Below are 22508 nucleotides of genomic sequence, written 5' to 3' on the forward strand. Positions count from 1 at the left end.
GAACACTTTCTTGCACGACAGCTGTTCAGAACTCTGCTCAGCACATACAGTCCTGCTGAAAGCCTCAGTTCAGGACTGGCTGATACCCCCATCACCTCACATCTCCTACGCTCTGTCCCCTCTCTCTGCATTTGATTTCTTCTCATATGCACAAAACAGACACTCAGCCATGTCAAATGGTCCCTGTTAGGAAGGCTGCTGACAGCCCTTTTGCTTTCGTGTCCAGGACGCTGTGGGAGGATCTCGTCTGCGAGGGCTGTGGGAGAGACGTCCGCAGGGAGAGAACACCCTTTTTGGACACCCTGGTTGGGGCAAGGCTTGCGCTGCGGGCTTTTGGGCAAGACGGGTTTTACTCAGAGGAGCAAGAACAGCACCAAGGGAGAGGAATGGAGCGTCTGGCCTCCTTCGGTAGTAAGTACCATAAGATGACATTTGGAAAGTGTTTGCCATTGTTAAAAGACATTAGCTGCCATCTGTGAGAGGGAGACAAGAAGACTCGCAGTATTTGGTCCACAGGGTCACTTCTTTGATCAAATTCTCAAGAGCACGAGTACATGAATGATTCAGTGGGAATTCAGATCTTCTTTTCTGTCTCTATAGTTGGGCTAGTTCAAATCCATTTTCTTGGAAAAAACGTGGCTTATAACTTGACAGTCTGTTTACTTTGACGACTTTGCAATGAGCAAAATAAGAAAAGCTTGCAGAGCAGTGTTTCATTCCTTCTTCAGCAATCCGAGCAGAGTCTGAGGTTTGGACAGGTTACAGAACACTCTTATTGATGCCTTTGCGACCACAGCAATGCGCTTTACGAGTCAGACTTGAGGATGGGAGACGGCAGCTTTCTGTGCAGTATTCTCCACAAATAAGGCCTTGGGTCTGGTCTTCGGTGCAGAACACGAGCACGGGCAGTGGATCCAATCCGCCAGCTCGCGCAGCTCCTGGCATCACCGCTGAGTTGTACCGGGAGGCTGCTGCAGAGAAGGTTTTCCTTTGATTCCTTTGCACAAGTTTAGGTTTATCAGGTATCAGTGTACCTCAGTGCATCAGGTCTAGCGGAGAGGCAGTGCCAAATCTCTCTTACAACTCTTGCTGAACATGGAACTTCTAACAGATATTTGGAGAAGACGCAGTAGGAAAGAGGTTGTATACAGTTGAGTTCACTTAAAATTATTGGGCATGAGCGAAACTAGGTGATGGCAAACCAGTGCCTTGTTTGTGTTGCATGAGATTTACTTTTGGCTTCACAGATGACCCTTTTGATAAGCCTCCATGCCGAGGTTGCTCTTCGTACCTCACGGAGCCCTACGTTAAGTGTGCGGAGTGTGGGCCTCCTCCCTTCCTCCTGTGTTTGCAGGTGAGTGCAAGTATAAAAGCAAAGGCATTAATTTCTTCAAGAAAGCCATCAAAGGCCTGTCCGGTGCCAAGCTGTTCCATAAACACATTAATAACTGGTCTCTGTAAACTTGTATCAACACACTTGTTTGCTCAGGGACGGGGAAATGACAAAGAAAATGTTGGAGGCTGAAGAACTGAGGCATGAGCAGCTGAAGGAGATCTTTGCGAGGGCGGTCAAAGCTACCTAAAGGCATGCAGGCAGCCTGGCAGCGTAACGGAGCGTGCTGCTGCCTGTCTAGAGACCTGTCCTTTCTGTCGATCTTTGTGGCACGGAAGAGAAAAGCCATCAAGAAACACCCTTTCCCTGTCACCACACTTTGGTTTTTTCCTCCCATTTGGGAGGGAAAAGAAAATTTGGGGAAAGTTTGCAATATTGACAGTAATTGTTTCTGGCCGGATATAGTTCTTTAAAAATTATGTGTGTGATCTGGTAACCACAGAAAGTACTGCTAATTTTAATTAGTAAATAAGTTTGCATTATTTATGATTAAAAAATGGCAATAACCTCTAAAACTGAAAAAGGGGCTTAGCCTTGTGCTCAAATAGGTACAACATACACAAAACCACATTTTCTATATTGGGTATATTTTTGTTCATTTACCTGTACTTAAAAAACAGTAATATAACTGTTGAAAATAGCTGCAAACCATGCCGGTGCTTTTTAAACAGAAAACGAAGATTAAAGGGAAACTGTGTTTTCAATACTTAAGGAACGTTCTGCTCTCTTCCCGGAACCATCGACTTCGGAACGTAGCACCAAGCTTCTGTCACCTGCCTCACTTTGGCAGAAATACTTAACAAAAAAGTATGTCGATTCACCGGAGTTATGTCTTGGTGCAAAAGACAAGTAAGATACAAAGAATTAACACAATTTTAACAAAGATTTTTTTTACCATTTACTGTTTTTTTCTAAAATGAAATCAGAAAAATTGGATGTATTTTGCAGCATATCAGGTGGTCAGTTTTGGATACCCGGTGGTCAGAGAATAAAAGGAAAACAGGGACCAGTCAAAATGTTTTCAGGGCAGAAGGAAGAGACTAACGTAATGCTAATCTTTTGTTCTACAGTGTTTCACACGAGGATTTGAATACAAGAAACATCAAAGCGATCATACTTATGAGATAATGGTAAATATTCCTTTTAGATAACACCTACTCAATCTTGAGCTTTCATAACTTCCCAGGAGTTAGACCCTTGCTTACTAATATTACATTGAAAAGTTAAGTGATACAATTCTTTGATTCAGAGGTTTAGAACTCTTAAAAAAAGAAAAAGTCCTCCTTGAAAACAAAGGAGAATCCACCTGGAACATAACAGAATAGTGGAGACGTTTAAACCTACATTTTTTTATTGTGCCTAGATAGCACAGTGCGTCCCACCAGGCTTCCAGTTCTTTAACCATGTGAATCAACTTCTGTTTCTCTATTCTTGTTTTTTCTTTCCCACAATTAGTCATTTAAAAGGTCTGCAGTAATTTTTACTGTGTTTCATAGCATAACATTGTTGAATTACAGCTGGTAGATGCAACGGGTAACAGTATATTCAGAAGATCTGTAGCTACAAACTGTAGTTTTACTGTAGTTGATGACCCGCCCAGTGGCCTAAATAATTCAACAATTATGTGATCAGGTTTCATGGGACACAGTAAAAGTTTAAAACTGCCAGTATTATATACCATGTTGCCCTGTAGTTTAGAAGTTCTTTGCTCTTCGTGTGGTGGATTATAACAGCGGATCACAGCAGTTTGGTTTGCTTTTTTCTTCTCTAGACTTCCGATTTCCCTGTCTTGGATCCTAACTGGACAGCTCAAGAAGAAATGGCTCTCCTAGAAGCTGTGATGGACTGTGGATTTGGAAACTGGTGAGAATTTAGTGGTTCAGCCAACCTCAGTGGGTGATGGGTAGTTTTTCCTTTCATTTCACTGGATCTTACTCTTGAATACGTCGGTGCACATTTGGTGTTCAGTGACTTACCGTGGGCGGGACTCTAATTTAGCAGCTAAAGTGGAAGACTGGTGTAGCAGATTCTGTTTTCAAGTCTGCTGTTAGTTATACAAGGAAATTGTTAAAGGCTTCTTGTGAGATGCAGGGCATCTCCAGTGAAGTACAAAGTTCCCTCCGTTTGCATTAAAGTCACTAGGTTTTGAAGGAGCTCAACTATTACATAACATTTACCACTATGTAAAAACCAACTACACAATTTCTTATCTTGTGTGGTTTCCATTTGCTTACAGTTGACTAGCTAGGTATTGTTATTTTTGGAGGTTTCCTGCTTCTCTCTCATATTTAGCACTGGAAATATTTAATATTTTTACATTAAGTTAATTTCTGTAGTTGCTACAGGCGTTTTATACATTTGTAAATAAAGGAGCTCTGTAGTCATGAGTTATCTCTCTTCATGAAAAAATAGCTGTATTAAAAGTATAGAACTCCAGACTTCACTGAAACAGAACTGTGAGTTCTTATGTGTACGTTGCTGTCACAATTAAGACTGAAAACTGGTTGCAGTTATGTTCTGCAAGCGTGCTGTCTAGTACGCTTTGCCCTACTTAGCACTACAAGTAATCTTAGCTTTTTCCTTAAACACTTGGCTTTTCTCAGCCTTTCCCAAATAGAGGAAAAACTGACTTTTCTTCCTGGAATCCCTTGCATCCAGTTTTTAGTTTAACAGAAATTAAAATCATTGCTGCTGTGGACATGTTTTTTGTGTAGTGCTCAACTTACACAGCCATTTTATTGAGGCAAAATACTCCACGTTTCTAGTCAACCACTTTTCCAGGAAAGTTTGGCAAAGTTTTCTAGAATGTTTTGTACAACCATTTCAGTGTTTAAAAAAAACACTTGTTTTAACATCACTAAATGAATGGGGAAACCACTATTCCGTTAAAATCACAGGAGAAACTTGAGAAGCAGAACGCAATTCCAGACTTTAAATTTACCATTACCTGGAGTTAGTAAAATGTATAAAAAGCTCTCAAATAATAATTATAATAAATTTCAAGCATATAAAAGTTTTGGTACATTCCATCAGCCAGGGAGTTTCTCATGTAAAGACAGTGAATTGCGTTACTTGTGACCACCAAAAAAAGCACTTCCTCGCCCTGTATCGACCAAGTATGTATTGGCTCAGTGATAGTACACAAAATGTGACTTCAGACGTTATCACAGGTCAGTTCTCTGTCCGAATCTCTTGTCCGAAATTATCTTTTCCCACTAGAGAAAGAAAAAAACCCTCAACATTTCTGTGTGCTTCATATTAAGCCTCCCCCTCTCCCCACTTCAGGCAGGACGTAGCCAACCAGATGTGTACGAAGTCCAAGGAGGAGTGTGAGAAACATTATATGAAACACTTCATCAACAATCCCTTGTTTGCGTCGACGCTACTGAACCTGAAGCAGGCGGAGGAGGCGCAGCAGAACGAAACAGCCATTCCTTTCCACCGTGAGTATCCCCTGCCCGCGAGCACACGCAGGGAGCTTCCCCGCAAGGTCTCTGCTCTTCCAGGACTGGAATGAGCAGCCTTTGGAGAAAGGCACACACCACACATGCCATTTGCTTTCATTCCCAAAAAGGAGAGCTTGCTCTGATGGCTAACTTGACTAAAGTTCATAGTAGGGTTTTCCTCACTCTGTATTAAATCATTGGTGTATCAAATAGACAAGACTGCCAGTTCAGAGGGAAAAAGGAGGGAATAGAGTGGTCTGATATAAACATCAGGTTCTCAAAACCAGAAGTTGCCACGCAGCCAGGGGAAATGGTCACTCACAGAAATCACAGCAAAAGCCTGGAGACGCATATTCATTTAAAGGATAAGCTACCTCAAAGCTGCTTCACACGTGGCACGATGTACCAGCGTGTCCTTCACGGTAAATGCCGTGAGAGTTCCCCCCCGATGCTGGGTGGTTACTTTTCTTGTCCAGACCCTGCGCAGGGATGTTAACCGAGAAGGGACTGCGACCTTTAAAACATTTCATCTGATTATCCGCTGTGAGGCCCAGGGCCTCACTGCTGATGTGATTTGTCATAAAATCGTTCCCTTTAAATTATGCTGATTTCTCTCTTTAAAAACGCCTTTTTAAAAGTCCATGTTAAATTTCAGCAATTTAACACATTTTCAGTTTTTCTTAAATTTAACATCTTTCACATTCCCCCAGTCTATCAGCTGTTCCATTACAGAGCTCCCCAAAATGGCTGGGTGGAAAGATTGCTTGGTATCTGGAGGTTTAAATTTCACGATAAAATGGTTAGAGCTGAAGCGGTAGGAACTGGACAATTTTGGTTCTGTCCCTGGCCGTCATTGATTTTTTTTTATGTGACCCGAGCCAAGACAAATTCTCTGTGCTTCAGCTTGCTTTAGCTGCAGCGTGGGACATACAACGCTTAGCTCCTTCACAAGGGTGTTGTGAGCCTGGGCCCGTTATCGTCTGTAAAACACTGAGCGCCTCAGCTGGGAAGCGCTGTAAAAATTCAGAGTTGTATAGCTTTAATTGCAGTTCTCTGTAAACGGCACCCAGAAGATGGCAGATTTAACACCCCTGTTGCTATTAACTAAAAGAACTTGCACGCTGAGACCGAGTGATCCGCAGAGGTTTACCGGCGGGATGCTGAGCTCCGAAATGTAGAGTTTACATTTTATAACCTATTTATTACCTTGAATTTCTGTGTTTGACTTTTGAAAATACTATGAAGATCTCAGATCACTGCATTTTTCTCTGGGTGAACTCAGTCTTTTTCTGACTATAACGCTGAATAAAAGCCCGATCAGGGTGTTTTTCTTCAACTAATTATTCCCACTTCTCCTGCAAAAGAAACACCTATTTACAGATTGCTCAAAAAAAAAACAAAAACAACACCCAAGCCCTACACAACAACTAAAAACCTTTATTTTTTCAGCTGCTGATGATCCCCCCCGGCCTACTTTCGACTCCCTGCTCTCCAGGGATATGGCTGGGTACATGCCAGCGAGAGCTGACTTTGTCGAGGTAAGACTCTCTCCTCTCCCATTATTTTAAATTTGCTACTGAACGCAAGATCGGCAAACGTGCGCTTGTTTGCCCCGGCCTGTAGGTCTTTACTCTTCTTATAAAAAACATGAGAAGAGAGGACGTGACAGAGCGATTAAAGCGGGGATTTAATTGCAGAGGTGGCGCTGGAAGCCCGGGAAGCCGCCGGCCAGTGCCTGTGCGCGGGGGCTGTGGGGCTGCTGCTGCCACCAGATGTCCAGCCACGAATGGCTCTTGCGTAAGCGCGCGGGATGTTGTGAATTAGATGCTTAGCAAAAGGGGTCAGCTTCAGCGTGCTTCTGTTTCATTCGCCTTAGAGAAACGCATGGGAGCCTGATCCAAAGATGGCTTGAAAGACCTGCATTGTTTTCAGTGTTTTGAGCTGTGGGCCCGGGGCCCCAATTCCTGTTGCAAAACAAGCTCCTGTACAGGAAGTAATGAATTCAGCCATATAGGGGCTACTTGGTTTTGTACGTTTGAGCAGAATTTCCGCCACAGTGTGGGAGTCAGGGAGATTACCTGATTAATTCTCATTATCCTATCGCAGCATCCTGTTCCAGTTCCAGCCATGGGGGTGCATATTACCCGCTCCCTAGTTAAAGCTCTCCCGTGATGTATGTTGCTCAAGGAAGGAACCTTGTACAACTGTGCATGAGTAAATATCTCTGTTTTCAGTACTTCTACGGGTACCAAAACGTGATACCAACTTGTTAGTGCTAGTTAATGACAAGTTATTAATCACATCTGAACAGGAGTTTGACAACTATGCTGAATGGGATTTGAGAGATATTGATTTTGTAGAAGATGATTCAGACATTTTGCATGGTAAGTCACATATTTCTATACGTTGTCTGAAAACAGCATTTCAGAGTGCCTACGCAGCATTTCATTTGGTCTCCTCTGCACACTTTTTAAAAATTGAACATACATTTTTAATGATCTCACTTCTGTGCGCTGGGATTTAAACACTGGCATTTCTGTGCTTCTCACTTTCAAATCTCTTTTAAAAGCTCTTAATCAACTGACATACAAATGGTAATTACATATAGAATAATGCACTTCACTCACTACTGAAACGTAACCAGCTGTAAAGTAGAACATGACTGAAATCGAACAGTCCCCACCAGTAGTAGGCATCTCTTAGGAAAGACACAAATGATGTTTCGTGCCGTATAAACTCTAGAGGAAGTTTAGCTAAGTAGAAGCAAATTCTCTGAGATAGCAATTCGTCTGGAAACAGGTACAGCGCAGCAGTACATCAGTGTTTGAATAAACAGACCTACGGGTCTATTAAAAACCAGAAACATCGACGCCTTGATATTACTTCCCCTCCCTGGCTGAAAGATATTCTTTCCATCTACATAACGTTTGTGAGCATCGTAGCAAGGCACAACTTTTGTTCTGATTCAGGAAAAGGAACACTTTGTTCTCTGTTGCTAAAACTCCTTTCCCTTACTATATGTAGTTTCTTAGAAGATCATAGATTCATAGAATCACAGAAGGGTTTAGGTTGGAAGGGACCTTGAAGACCATCCAGTGCCACCCCCTGCCCTGGGCAGGGACACCTCCCCCCAGCCCAGGTCACTCCCAGCCCCGTCCAACCCGGCCTTGAACACCTCCAGGGATGGGGCAGCCACAGCTTCTCGGGGCACCCTGCGCCAGGGGCTCACCGCCCGCACAGGAGAGAATTTCTTCCTGATACCTCATCTCAATCTCCCCTCTTCTAAGTTGAAGCCATTCCCCCTCATCCTGTCACTCCATGCCCTTGTAAAAAGTCCCTCCCATACATGCTGAGTTATAGTAGCATTAGCTGTATGTGACAACTTACTTTTTTATTGTGAAGATGATGGTTGTTGTATGAGTCCAATTACTGCTACTGAGTGTCTGTGAACGTAGCTGCCTTAATACCAAGTAACAGGAATTATTAAAATGACATTTTAATCCATAGAGAAGAAAAGATCATACTTTTCCCCACATTTATAAGTACAGATGGTGTTTAAAAGTACTGTGTTTATGCTTCAGAATTCTCCCATCTATGTCAGGCAGTTCTAAGCTAAAGCCTTAGCATCCCTTGGAGACAGAGAAATCCTGTTATGTACAGACAGACTTCCCAAACTTAAAAAAAATCAGTTTGAAATTTAGCAGTGTACACAGAGCTTTAAGGAATGCAAACTCCCTTGGCTCAAAAAAGGGTTATGAGAATCGTATGTCAGTCTCTCTTCCCTTTTAACGTTTATTGAAAGGGGGACTGGCTTGTGGACATGTCACGGATTCATCATGCCATCTCTCTACTGTTTCTTTGCATTACTATTAAAAGATATATTTTCTTGCTTCCACGTCCTATTCTGAGTCCTGGTAAACTGAAAAAGCAAAATAATCTCCTGGGTCTGTTCATTAATAGCTTAATATTCATTCAAGTTGGTTAACCAGCACTGTCTTCCTCCCACTGCGCAGTTCACCCGTTTATCTCCTACCAGCCTCCTGTTTAAATTGTCAATCTGAGTGCAAAAATCAGCTTTCCTCATCTCTTCAGAATATCATAATGCTGTGCAGGGCTGGACCCTTTGGTCTGTCTATCTCCCTGTCCTGTTAGTATCCCATAGCAGACACACAGAAGAACGTAAGAAAAGGCAAGTACAGGCAGATGCTTTTCCTGGTGTATCGTCCACATTTCCTACAGTGACACATTCAGAGACTTCTTGAGCCATAGGTTGTGTTCGGACCATTTTGACCAAAGCGCCTGTCCTCCATGAACGCAGGGAAATTGGGAGCAGGGGACATTACAGTGGGGGTCTGCTACAGGCCACCTGACCAAGAAGACCGAGTGGATGAAGCCCTCTATAGACAGATAGGGGCGGCATCAGGTTCACAGATGCTGGTCCTCATGGGTGACTTCAGCCACCCCGACATCTGTTGGAAGGGTAACACAGCCAGGCATAGGCAATCCAGGAGGTTCTTAGATTGCATTGAGGACAACTTCCTTCTCCAAGGAGCCAACGAGGAGAGGAGCTATGCTGGACCTTGTTCTTACCAACAAGGAGGGGCTGGTAGATAGTGTCAAACTCAAGGGCAGCCTGGGCTGTAATGACCATGAAATGGTCGAGTTCAAGATGCTCGAGGCAGCGAGGAAAGTGCGCAGCAGGCTGACCACCCTGGACTGTGGGAGAGCTGACCTTGGCCTCTTGAAGAACCTGTTTGGTATGGTGCCATGGAATGAAGCGCTGGAGGGAAGAGGGGCCCAAGAAAGTTGGTTAATATTCAAGGACCACCTCCTCCAAGCTCAGGAGCAATGCATCCTTACAAAGAGGAAGGCAGGCAGAAAAGCCTGGAGGCCTGCATGGATGAATAAGGAGCTCCTGGACATGACCAAAAGGAAAAAGGAGGCCTATAGGGAGTGGAAACAGGGGCGGGTAGCCTGGGAAGAATACAGAGGAATTGTTCCAGCAGCCAGGGATCGGGTTAGACAAGCTAAAGCCCAGATAGAACTAAATCTGTCCAGGGACATTAAGACAAACAAAAACTCCTTTAAGTATGTCAGCAAGAAAAGAAAGATTAGGGAAAATGTGGGCCCTCTCCAGAAGGAAATGCAAGAACTGGTTACCCGGGACAGAGACAGAGCTGAGGTACTCAATGACTTTTTTGCCTCAGTCTTCACTGGCAAGGACTGCAGCCACACTGCCCTTGACGCAGAATGCAAAGACGAGGATTGGGAAAATGGGAAACCGCCCACTGTAGGAGAAGATCAAATGCGAGACCACCTGAGGAACTTGAAGGTGCACAAGTCCATGGGGCCTGATGAGATACTTCCGCAGGTCCTGAGGGAACTGGCAGATGAAGTTGCTTAGCCACTAGCTATCATATTTGAGAAGTTGTGGCAGTCTGGTGAGGTTCCTGCTGACTGGAAAAGGGGAAACATAACCCCTATTTTCAAAAACGGAAATAAAGACCCAGGGAACTACAGGCCAGTCAGTCTCACTTCTGTGCCTGGCAAGATCATGGAGCAGATCCTCCTGGAAACTCTGCTGAGGCACGTAGAAAACAAGGAGGTGATTGGTGACAGCCAGCATGGCTTCACCAAGGGCAAGTCATGCCTGACAAATTTGGTGGCCTTCCTTGAGGGGGTTACAGCAGCAGTGGACAAGGGAAGATCAACTGATGTCATCTACCTGGACTTGTGCAAAGCACTTGACACTGTCCCACATGATATCCTGGTCTCTAAATTGAAGAGACATGGATTCGACAAATGGACCACTCGGTGGATACAGAACTGGCTGGATGGTCGCACTCAAAGAGTTGCAGTCAATGGCTCGATGTCCAAGTGGAGAGCAGTGACGAGTGGCATTCCTCAGAGGTCGGAACTGGGACCTGTACTGTTCAACATCTTTGTCGGTGACATGGACAGTGGGGTCGAGTGCACCCTCGGCAAGTTTGCCGATGACAGTAAGCTGTTTGGCGAGGTAGACATGCTGGAGGAGAGGGATGCCATCCAGAGGGACCTGGACAGGCTGGAGAGGTGGGCCCAAGCCAACTTCATGCAGTTCAACAAGGCCAAGTGCAAGGTCTTACATCTGGGTCAGGGCAATCCCAAGCACAAATACAGGCTCGTCGGGGAATAGCTGGAGAGCAGCCCTGAGGAGGACCTGGGTGTGCTGATTGATGAGAAGCTCAACACGAGCCAGCAGTGTGCGATCACAGCCCAGAAGGCCAACCGTATCCTGGGCTGCAACAAAAGAAGTGTGGCCAGCAGGTCAAAGGAGGTGATTCTGCCCCTCTACTCCACTCTCATGAGACCCCACCTGGAGTACTGCATCCAGCTCTGGAGTCCCCAACATAAGAAGGACATGGACCTGCTGGAGTGTGTCTAGAGGAGAGCCACGAGGATGATCCGAGGGCTGGAGCACCTCTCCTATAAGGAGAGGCTGAAAGAGTTGGGGCTGTTCAGCCTGGAGAAGAGAAGGCTCCGGGGACATCTTATTGTGGCCTTCCAGTACCTAAAGAGGGTCTAGAGGAGAGCTGGGGAAGGACTTTTTACTCGGGCATGTAGCGATAGGACGAGGAGGAATGGCTTTAAACTGGAAGAGGGCAGGTTCAGATTGAACATTAGGAAGAAGTTTTTCCCTGTGAGGGTGGTGCGGCACTGGCACAGGTTGCCCAGAGAGGCTGTTGAGGCCCCATCCCTGGAGGTGTTCGAGGCCAGGCTGGATGGGGCCTTGGGCAACCTGGTCTAGTGGGAGGTGTCCCTGCCTATGGCAGGGGGGTTGGAACTCGATGATCTTCAAGGTCCTTTCCAACCTAAACCATTCTATGATTCTATGATACTATATATATATGTGTACTTCTGCCCCCATAACATCCTGTAGCAGTGAGTTCCACAATTGAGTTAGGAGTTCTGCAATTTAATTATGTGTTGTGTGAAAAAATACTTCCTTCTGTCTGTCAGATCTTTTGCCTGGTAATTTCATTGGATGTTCTCTAGTCCATTCTTCAGTTGTCTTCAGTGTTTAGTATGGGATGTCAGGCGTTTGCCCTGTGAAAACTGTTTGGCAGAGGTTATGGAGCGTGACCAACTACATTTTCGATCTCTCAGCTCAGGGACTCTGGCAGCTTCCTTCCTGCAGCTGTCCTAGACCTGCCCACGAGAGAGAGAGAATGCCTCGAAAAAATGAAGTCCCAGGGTCTCGCCAGCTGTTTTTCTTTTACATCAGACATCTTGGGGAGAGAAGGAATTATTTTCTAAAAGAAACTTTGCAATTACATCTTTCCCTTCTCCAAGTTAACACAAAAAAGGAAGGGGCCACATCCTCCCTGTCCTGCAGTTTTAAAGATCTCGGATGCGGACTTTGCCTGATTGCTTGAGAATATTTCGCAACCTAATTGTAGGATTTCATACTGTAGAAAACGGCTAAGCAGGGACGGGGGTTTGGATGATTTAAGAAACCTTTTTACTTTCTATTTAGCAGGCAGGGAAGGTTGTGGGGCAGCCCCGGAGGCTCAGGCTCCCGCACTCCCTCCCACGGCTGCCAGGCAGCGGCTCCAGCGTGCCCCCCTACCCCAGCCCTGCCCGCGGGCAGACTTCTTACTCTACATCTTACAGAAATGTCCTTGAGAAGCAGCCCTGTGGCTGTCCTCCACACCTGCTCGAGACACATTTTTTGCTGGCCAAACAGCAAACTTTTTTTTTTTTTAAAGGTAAAGATGTAAAACTGGGTTTTAACACATTTTATAACCCAGAGAAGCCCAAATGAGGTCTTGCAGCATAGATTAAGTATCAGGTTTGTGAAAAAATTTCTTGGTTTGTTTTTCTGCCATGCATTAAACCTCACTAGGTTCAAGATTGATTTTTAAAAACTACTTTTATATTCCATTTTCTGAAAGTTACTCAAGCTAGACCCTGAGAACACACCAACCAGCATAATTTCTATGGTCTCTCTTTCACAAGTCACAGATCAGCGCTGCAGTGTCTGGGTTGCACGTTAACTCGGGAATATATGATGCTTTCATTGGAATGGAATTCCCCCTTCTTCCCTCTCCTTTTCTTGAAATTTTGTAAAAATCATTTTATAAAAAGTTCTAGAACTAACCTTCTTGATCTCTGTTTCCCGACATCATTGCATTTTCCCTGTTGTATTTCCCTGTGTCACTCTAAACAAGTTCTCAGTATTTCCACAAGAAAGAAGAATGCAATTTAATACAAAGTGGAAAGACTCCCAGACAGCCTTTTACGGGGAGCACAGAAACCGGTACGCTGTGACAAAGCAGCTCCTCCCACCACCCAGCAGGTCCCAGACATTGTTCAGTCCCTTCTTGGCGTTAGTGAGGTGGTAGAAATTGTACGAAATCTCTCATATTTCAATTAACTTATTGAACTGTTAACTTTGATTCAGTACTTGCAATATAATAAGGGCATGCATGTATGTATTGCAGTTAAACAAAACGTAATGGACGGATCAAAAGAAACAACTAGTTACAAATCTAATTCAGCCCAGAGCGCTTGAATATTTCATGAATTACAAGTTTTCATCAGACTGAATTATAACACTACTAATTTATCTTTTTCTAGGCTTTTTCTCCCCGTTCCTTCTCATGTAAATGATTTTTACCTCTAACACTGGGAAGTTAATTGCTGAAACCACAAGTTTAGAGGCGCATGGAAATAGGCTGCAACTCCGGCTGTACAGTAGTGAAATTATGAGATACAAGGCAGTCGATGTCCTTCCCAATATTACATGATGTTTATTCTTTGGTGGAAGTTCCTGACACGCTGGGAAGGCAGAGACTCTGTTTGCCCAGGGTCCCGCTTTCCTCTAGGGAGGGCAAATTTGGATTGCGGCCATTAAGTTTGTACCAGCCGAGGCGCACACTGGATACACAGCCTGTTTGCTTTGATTAGTTTGCATTCTTCCCATTATTTGGACCTTGCATGCCAAACAGAGGTTAGCTAGCGTGAAACAAAGGTCTCACTCATTAGTGTTCAAAAAAATTTTTGGAGACCAAACGAGGCTGAAGAGGAATGAAAAGCAAAGAAACTATTTTGGACACAGACTCTTGAGAAACCAAAATATTTTGATTTTTTGGAATGGAGAAAGGAGCCTTGAATTTCTGCCTATCACTGGATCCTTCCAAGCTGCCCTGACCATCTCAAAGAGCTTTATCGTTTCCCAAAACGGATACTCCGAACATGACGTCAGCTTGGATTATCTTAAGTTACCAGCACAAACAACTGCCTCCCTGGTGTTATCCATGGGGAAAAGCACAGACAAATCATTTCCATTCGGACAGCATCTCTTTTCTCATTTCAATGCAGCGTGTAACAGTATAGTAGTGTGAGTTATTCATGCATTCCAGATCTTGTAATTGGCTGTTCCTGTGTGAATATGTCTATTAAAAACAAAAGCCCCTCCAAAAGTGCATGTGGCGGCAAATACTAATTTTTCTGTAAGCAGAAGCTCCATTTTTTCCCCTTCATTTGTTCTCGTGAATGTTCCTTCCCCTCCCCAGTTGATCATAATTTCTTTCAGAATATTGTGCGCTCAGGTGAAAGCATCAAAATGCAATGGTTAGAGGTGCATAATTACTTGTGGTATTTATAGAGGTTCTCCAGTGCAATTTCTGCATATACTTATTAAGTTCTGCCCACACAAACCCCAGAAAATAACACGTTAGCTTAGCTTGCAGAGGGTTTAAAAATATAAAAATATTTTCCATAAACTGGCACCAATTCCAACACTTAGTAATATATTTCATTCATGTTTAACTTGCTGCATTTCCCGATTTCTTGTCCCCACATTTAAGTAAGGAGGAGAATTTGCTACCTGTGCTTGTTCTTAAATTGGGAAACTCAAATACCTCTTTACGAAAACACATAATGATTCTTGAACACTCTGGTTTTGCAAGAAATTTGCAAAAAGAAGTAAGAACGTTGTACCACCCCTCCCGTCTTCACGCGGAATCTTTTGCTCCTAGATTAACATCAAATCCGTTTTGTAGAAAATGAAGATTCTTTTGCTAGTACAGGCTCAGCGAGCGTAACTCACAACTGTCGGCTGCTGAGCGAATAGGCGCAGCCTGTGGGCTTTAGCTGTCCCCGTTTCTAAGAAATTTTATCCCCCAGAGGACGGCACGGATGAATTGCCCCCAAGGCTGGGGGCTTCCTGGTGTTACATATTTTAAAAATAGATGCATAACCACACTGCTTTCTTAATTGAGTTATTAATTATTTATTGGAGAGCGCAATCAATAAACCGCCGGTATCAATTTTGCTCTTGTCTTGTAACTACAGACCGAGGGGTGGGTTCTGGACGCTGTCACGCTGGGGCCACCCCTGATTACATGGCACAGAGGGCTGAAAGGGGATGTGCTCTCGCTTGGTTTGAGAGCGCTGCGTGTTGTCTCCACAGACTGCAAACCCACTGTCAGGTCTCAGCCTCCTCCCTCTGAGAGCACATTGAAGTGATTAACATAAAGGGAAAAAAGCCAACGGAGAAATCAGCCAACTCTATGCTTATTTAATGACCTAGAATTTTTTGCATTATTTAACAAAATGAGGGAAGGGAAGGTGATAGGTGTCGCCTTATCTTTTCTTTCAAGAATTTACCAAAAAAGTTTATTAACCTAATGGTTACAGGAAAAAGAAGCAGGAGGATCTCCGAGTGGATCGGCCAGACTGCAGACAGATTAGATTTTGAAAAGGATATGATTTTTAATGAGCACGGCTTTTTCCTGTGCTTCTTCACATTGCCGTGAACTGTTCTCTTTGTTCTTCTGGCAGACAGATAAGTTTAGAAGCTAACAAGCTAAAATCCTGTAGATGTTTTTAAGAACTGTAGCAAAGGCTACTTTGAATCTTCGCAGTTCAGAACTGTGTCCTTCTGGTTTTTGGAGCTCCTTGTTCTATGCAAAGAAGCCTTTGTCCAAAGATGATACCTCAGGTCCTCAAATCCAATAAATTTGCTTTTCAGGAGAAGGAATACTTAACAATTGCATGCATGAAGGAACAAATAAGTGCTAATGGTAAAACAGTCCAAGAAGGAAGAGGAAGAGAGTTCTCAGGTTCTACCCAGGTTCATATTTACAGGCATACGGTCCGTATGTGTTTGGAAGGAGTAAGCAAAGGAAAGCTTCTGCAGGTAGCATGTATAGTCTGCAGATGGTTAGACTCTAGTGAGTTTATGCCCCTGTAAAATTGCCCCGGGATTTTTAAAACAGCAACGTAGAGTGACCATTTCAGCTTACCATAAACATAAATGCTTGAAAACGCCTAACACAGTGATTACTTCTGTATTCTGTAATTTATTTTTTTTTTAAATTATTTTGCAGCTCTCAAGATTGCAGTTGTAGACATCTATCATTCCAGGTTAAAGGAAAGACAGAGAAGAAAAAAGTGAGTTTTCAAGCAGTAACTGCGTTCCTTTGCTTTGGTATTACCATATTTTTTCCCCCAGTGTTGTCCTAATACTAAACTTAATTGATTTCCTATAGCACCCTTCCAGACAATCCCCACGCATGGAGACGTTCTGCTATGAGATGTCATGACAGACTTCATCTTCGATGTGTGCTCCTCCCTCTGTGCACCAGCCCAGAAAACACAGCTTAACACACCCTGACGCTTATTCGTACACATGGTTGGCAAAGGACCTCTACACACCATAACTCTCCTTTCAACTCTCAAACCAAGTCACTAATTGTGAAAAGCCTATTTTCCAGTCCTTTTTAGCACGAGAGTCACGTGCACAGCGCTCTTCATATTACTTGCCCAAATGCAGTTATACATAAATAACTAAGCTTCTGGCACATCTTATGAGATCACGGAGCCATTTTGCAGAATGAGAAACTGAAATCCCACCTGGGAAACCGGTCACAGATCCAGGGCTGGGAACCAGAAAAAAGAGGCGCAGCTCTGTTCTGTGTAATGGCGGTGGACTGTACATAATTCATTTTCTACTTTAGGAGGGAAAAATAGCTGCCAGTCTGTGACTCATTGCTAGACCCCCCACTTTCTCCATAGAAATGGTTTGCATCATTATTTTTAATTCTTAGTAATCCATAAGTTAGTTTCCACAGTGTAATGAAGATAACTATACTGCTGACGTGAGTTTGAATAATTTATTCAGTTCATTTGACAGCTTTTTAGAATGACTCAATCTATTAATTAAATTCAATTTTATTATAACTTTCAAATACTTTGTTCAATATTTAAAATTATATCTTGCCGTATTACTTTCTGCTGGAAGAATTAGTAATTTGGAGTAAGACTCCTCTATTCCTTCTCCTCATAATACAGCATAGTTCTGCTAAATGACAGGTAAAAGTTGATATGTATTGACCTGGTTCTTTATAATTCATAAATAAAAAAAAATATTTATGGGGTATAATTTCCATTATGATAAATCATGTCATACTAAAAGAAAGTGCCATAAGGCTCAGTTACATAAATCAAATAGGTGTCAGTTTTTGTAAAGTTTCTACAGCAGGATGGGACAAAAATCTGGAAAATTACATAAAACTGCTGATGTCAGTCTCGGAAAATCTTCTCTACATGGGACAGGAATATTCTTTTATACATACTAAAGAAAACGTAATGGATTTTATAGAGCAAATTCCAACTTGACCTTGACAAGCCCAACTTTGTAGTATCTCTTATCATCTGCAAATTTGGGTGTTTACTGAATCACCACATAGCAATGACCGCATGACATTTGCTGAAACCCGTCACGAATGGATTTGTCACACGCTTGTAAATCTCGTACCTGCCTTTTTACTCGGCTCGTTTCCCTGATCCTGTCAGGAACATTTCAAACTTATGGGTCACCTAAATCATTTCCCTCTTTTTCAAATCTAAACTGTCTTGGGAAAATCCCTTCATCCTGCTCCCAGTGGTGAAATTTACGGTCCGTCTCTCACCCTTGCGCTAGTAGAAGAACATTTGTCTCTCCCTGAAGCTGGAAATCACACTTCATGGGACGTTCCTTTACCTCCAGTTTTGGAAGGATACGTTACAAGACTCTGTAGGTGCGAAATCTGTGCCTACAGAAGCCATCTCAAACCTTTAAAGCGATTGTAGCCCCCTTTGCGCTCAGTGCTGTCAGAGTTGGACTAATGCACACCGCTGCCCAAAATTTACCCGTGAGCAAAGCCGCGTTGCATCACTACACCACGTTTCTCAGCTCGCCAGATCAAGGGTTAGGGAAATTTCATTTGTGTTTAGTTTTAGGCCCTTCTGATGGTCTAAATCAAAGTTTCTTCTGAAACCTCTGTATTTATGAGGTAATACATGAGTTAATGCCTTTTTAGTAATACGATTTTGCTTTCAATTACAGAATTATAAGAGATCACGGCCTAATCAACCTCAGAAAATTTCAGAGTGAGTATCAGGTGTAACTGCTTAACTTCAAAGTGGCCTCTACTCGGGAAGCAAAACTTCGCGTGTTCACTGTTTCCAGTGCACCGCTGTGGTTTATTCATACTGGACCATATTCAGCTGGTCTGGATTCCAGCAGATTCCCTGCCTCGACTGCTTCCAGCCAGCTGGCTCCAACGACTCCCAGCTCAGTGGTTTAGTTATTGCCTTGGAATTGCGCTTCAGAAACGTTTTGGGCTCCACTGCGTAGGGAGAGGGGTGAAGGTGAAATCTCGGCCGTTTAAGTGCATCTCGCTATTCTAAGAAATGATCAAACAACATTTAAATATCATCCTTTAAGCTTTTAGAATCTTAAGGGCTATATAATTTTGTTGCTTTTTACTAATCAATTTGTAGTCGTGACACCAAAACGGCCAAGAAGCATACCGAAGTCTGGATCTTTGGGCAGTACACAGAGACTGGCAGTCAGTCCAGGTTCCATTGAATTTATTCTCACGGTAGTAGTGATTATATGTGTCACTTTTTTCCCCCCCTCTAGTTTTGGAAAGGCGATATCCAAAGGAGGTTCAAGACCTTTACGAAACAATGCGACGATTTGCACGAATTCTTGGACCAGTCGAGCACGATAAGTTCATTGAAAGCCACGCATGTGAGTAGTTTGAGGATTTTAGCATATACGTTCTTCAATAAGCATAATGAGTGGTTGCATCACCTACCTTTCCTAAATATATACCACTCCAGGAGGTTGTTTTTCTCCTCCTCCCCCATCTAACTACCTCAGAAAAACAAATACATTTGTGGTTTGATACATTAAATGAGCAGCAAGTTGGGTTTCTTTACTAAACTGTATGTGAGTTCTTTGATTTCTCAGTTGATTGAACATTCTGGTCGTGTGTTAGAGGTCATATTTTCCTATCAAAAGACCACTATTCATTTACGGGGACTCTATGTCACTGAAAGAACAAAATCCCTAAAATTTATGTCTGTATTGAGAAATTGGGAGCTGGCAGCAAATTGCGAATTCTTTGAAAGATACATGTTAAACTATTGTATGTGTACATAATTATCCAGTACAGCTGTCATTATGTCCCTTACCTTAAAGGGAGAGGCATTGTTCCATCAGCGAATCATCTCGAGCCTTTATGCATAACCATGGCATGCATTTAGTCAAATTCCAGTACGAGTCATTACATCCTGCTTAATCCTCTGACTTCAACGGGGAAAATGGGTGCTCATTAGAAAGAACAAAGCATTTAAACAGTTGTGACTGTATTTTCGGGACACCCTATGCGAAATACCAAAAGTATGATCCTGCAAAATCATGAGTCCCCGATGCGAGTGCTACTCCTGAGCCTAGCTGTGGTGGTGTAGTGACAGCAAAGCCCTCGAGTTGACCTGATAGTCAAGTACACACATTGTGCGGATCTCCTGAGTAGCGCGAGTAAACAAATTTGAGACAGGCAGACTTGCCCGCTGCAAGACTAAGCACCGCCTGGAAGCCAGCTGATAAAAGCTATCGGCAGTGAATATCGCTGAGCAAAAGGAGCACGGGTATTTCAATCTGACTGACTGCAGAAAAAGAGTTGTCTGCAGGGAAAAATTTTGGAAGGTTCGGTTAGGAAAAATCATAGTTCAAAGACAATATTAGAGGCTGTAAGGAGTCTGGGTGGAGCATTTATTCAAACCTATTGAAATGCCTTCCAGATATCCTACGTTATTGTTGTTTGCCTCGTCCAGGATATGGCAAAGGAACTGTCAAAGCATGAAAAGAAAATAACTTCTCTGAGCACACATATGCTAGAAACCAGCCTAAATCTGTGGTCAAGGAGCATTAGGACACAGTGAGTTTGAGATCTGATACAGACTTGTGCAGAGAGGTCAATCCTGTCCGTGGTTCTGTACGCTTCATAGCCCGACTGTGCAGACAAATAAGAAATAGCAATGTACACCACGGTTCACTGCCACCCCCACTGACCCACATTTGTTTTCTGGATTCCCCTTCTGCTTACTCTTGGGGTGAAACAGTGGAATTTGAGCTGCGAAGGGAAATAAAGCGCCTACAGGAATACAGAGCAGCAGGAATCACCAATTTCTGTAGTAAGTACCTGATGCATTATTCAGCCCGTTCCCATTCATCAGGGTGCGGAAGGATGATTTTACAACACTGAGGATGTGTTGAATAAAAAGACACTTATTTTTGAAATGCGTTTGCCTAGCTCTTTAACTGAGCAAGGCTTTAGCAATAATGCTTCGGTCCAGCTGTGCTTTTTTAAAGCTAGTTTGAGCCATCAGCTTGGAGAACGCGCTGTCTAGCAGAGCTCTGCTTTAGTCACCGCTTTGCAAAAGATTCAGAAAAAAAAAAAAATGTATGCCATGGCACAGTGGTCTCCAGTGCTTTATCTCTGGACACTTTCACTGGCGACCAACAAATGTGATATCTGGAGAGAGGGCTAAGACCTCTACATAAAGGAAATGGCCTGTTTTATGCTGGAATTGGATCACGGAAGCCTTTTTTGTTTGTTTTTGGCCTGAAATTAATGGGGGAGGGGTGCCGGGTGGAATCTAATCCATTCCCGTGCCAAGTAGTTGTCATGAGGGAGAATAGCAGAGTCTGGTCCAGGGCTGGGGAACAGTTTCTCACTTATTTCCTAAAGCGGAAAAACAACAGTCTGAAAATTTTGACCCAGGCAGCTGGTGAGAACGTGGTCTCCGTTTGCCGTAGGTGCCAGAACATACGATCACCTTAAGAAGACGAGAGATGAGGAACGGCTGAAGCGCACCATGCTGTCTGAAGTGCTGCAGTACATCCAGGACAGCAGCGCCTGCCAGCAGTGGCTCAGCCGACAAGCTGATATGTACGGTTACAGTAAGACTGCGCGTTTTACGTACCTGTGCTTTAGTCGGGTGCGTCCGACATATTTTTTCTGCCTGGCAGTAACAAATGCATTCCCAATTTAGTACAGTAGGAACGGTCTGCAAAATTCAGAAGGGCGAGAAACTGGATAACAGCAATAGTGCTTGTTGAAGCGCGGGCAAGAAAATGACTAGTAAGGGCTCAAAATCTGTTTTCTGTATTTTATATTTCAGGGACTTAACTGCTGTTAATAAAGTCATGGAGGGAAATAAGGTCCTTATGGATATTAATGAGGGCACAGATGACACTTGAAATGTTTCAGATGATTTTAGATGTAGCAGCATTATTAATGTGTAGTCACCCTGCACAAGCGCTTTGATTTAAGGAGCAAGCCGCAATGCAAAGGAAGCGCATCCTGTACGCTACAGGCTCTGAGCAGACGATTTGGAATTTCCCTAGTCAGTCTCCACTGAATTTTTTATTTTGTCCCCCACCACCCCCTCTTTAAAAAAATATAAGTGGCCTCAGACCTGGTCTTCAATGTGGAAGTGCTAAATATTTAGAAATCCTGTTGACTTCAGATCAGGGCCTGGCTTATGCAAGTTGGATTGTATAATTATTAGAAGTTGGGTAAAAAGTAGTTTCAGGGCCAATATATGCAGTTATTCTAAAAAAAAAAAAAAAAAAGACATGAAGGCAATTTGAAAATTTCCTTTCTTTTCAGTGATTCGGGCCTGAGTCCCACGGTACCAGTTCCTTCAAATTCAGGTAACTGTTAGACACTGGTCTGTGATAAAAAGCCAGCCGTACACCAGTAACACCACTCTGGCAGCCAGTTGGAGAGTGACTCTCGCCTGAGTGCCAAAGCGTCAGTCCTCAAGCCCCGTGGTTAAGCACTGTTCAAGTTAACATTGCCTCAATCTGCAACTCGTTCCATGTGCAGATCCTGGAGGGTTCTTTTGCTGAATTTCTAGATTTTTTGGGCTACAGATGGAAAACCCATCCTAAAGCTACATTAACAAGGCAGGAAAGAAAAGAATTTTCACATGAGAACAAAATTTTATCTTTAAAAGATAAAGCTAATCCATTTTTTTTAATGAAGCGGTATAGCACGTACCATAGCAATATGAACCTGAGAGAAAGCAGGTTTGGGAGGGCAGAACCAAAAAACAGTTGCCTGAGAAGCAGGCAGTGGTTGCAGCATCAAGCACTCCAGAGTGAGAGAATGAGATGATACAGATTGCCTCTGCAACTTCAGTTTTCCTCTTCTGTGAGTATGTTTTCATATTCTTTAATTCCATAATCACAAATTATGGTTTTTTCCACCAAGAGGACCCCTACTTCTCCCAGAGCCCGGTAAGGACAGATTCAGGGGCCACTCAAGGCCCTCGTGAACAAG

The 22508-nt window shown here is 43.3% G+C and overlaps 1 protein-coding gene across 1 annotated transcript in view; it reads left to right on the top strand.

The window, feature by feature from the left end:
* TADA2A (transcriptional adaptor 2A) overlaps positions 1-22508 on the top strand; it is a 29893-nt gene that overhangs the window by 1724 nt on the left and 5661 nt on the right. The window contains exons 2-14 of the mRNA XM_082493130.1: positions 227-411; positions 1248-1354; positions 2464-2523; positions 3165-3256; positions 4679-4836; positions 6289-6377; positions 7151-7223; positions 16215-16278; positions 18215-18258; positions 18794-18904; positions 20281-20352; positions 20978-21110; positions 21834-21877. Coding sequence (XP_082349256.1) covers positions 387-411; positions 1248-1354; positions 2464-2523; positions 3165-3256; positions 4679-4836; positions 6289-6377; positions 7151-7223; positions 16215-16278; positions 18215-18258; positions 18794-18904; positions 20281-20352; positions 20978-21110; positions 21834-21877 — 1072 coding nt within the window. The 5' untranslated portion in view covers positions 227-386. The remainder of the gene's footprint in view (positions 1-226; positions 412-1247; positions 1355-2463; positions 2524-3164; positions 3257-4678; positions 4837-6288; positions 6378-7150; positions 7224-16214; positions 16279-18214; positions 18259-18793; positions 18905-20280; positions 20353-20977; positions 21111-21833; positions 21878-22508) is intronic.

This window comes from Vanellus vanellus (genome assembly GCF_965231255.1).
Source record: "Vanellus vanellus genome assembly, chromosome: 19".
Taxonomy (NCBI): domain Eukaryota; kingdom Metazoa; phylum Chordata; class Aves; order Charadriiformes; family Charadriidae; genus Vanellus; species Vanellus vanellus.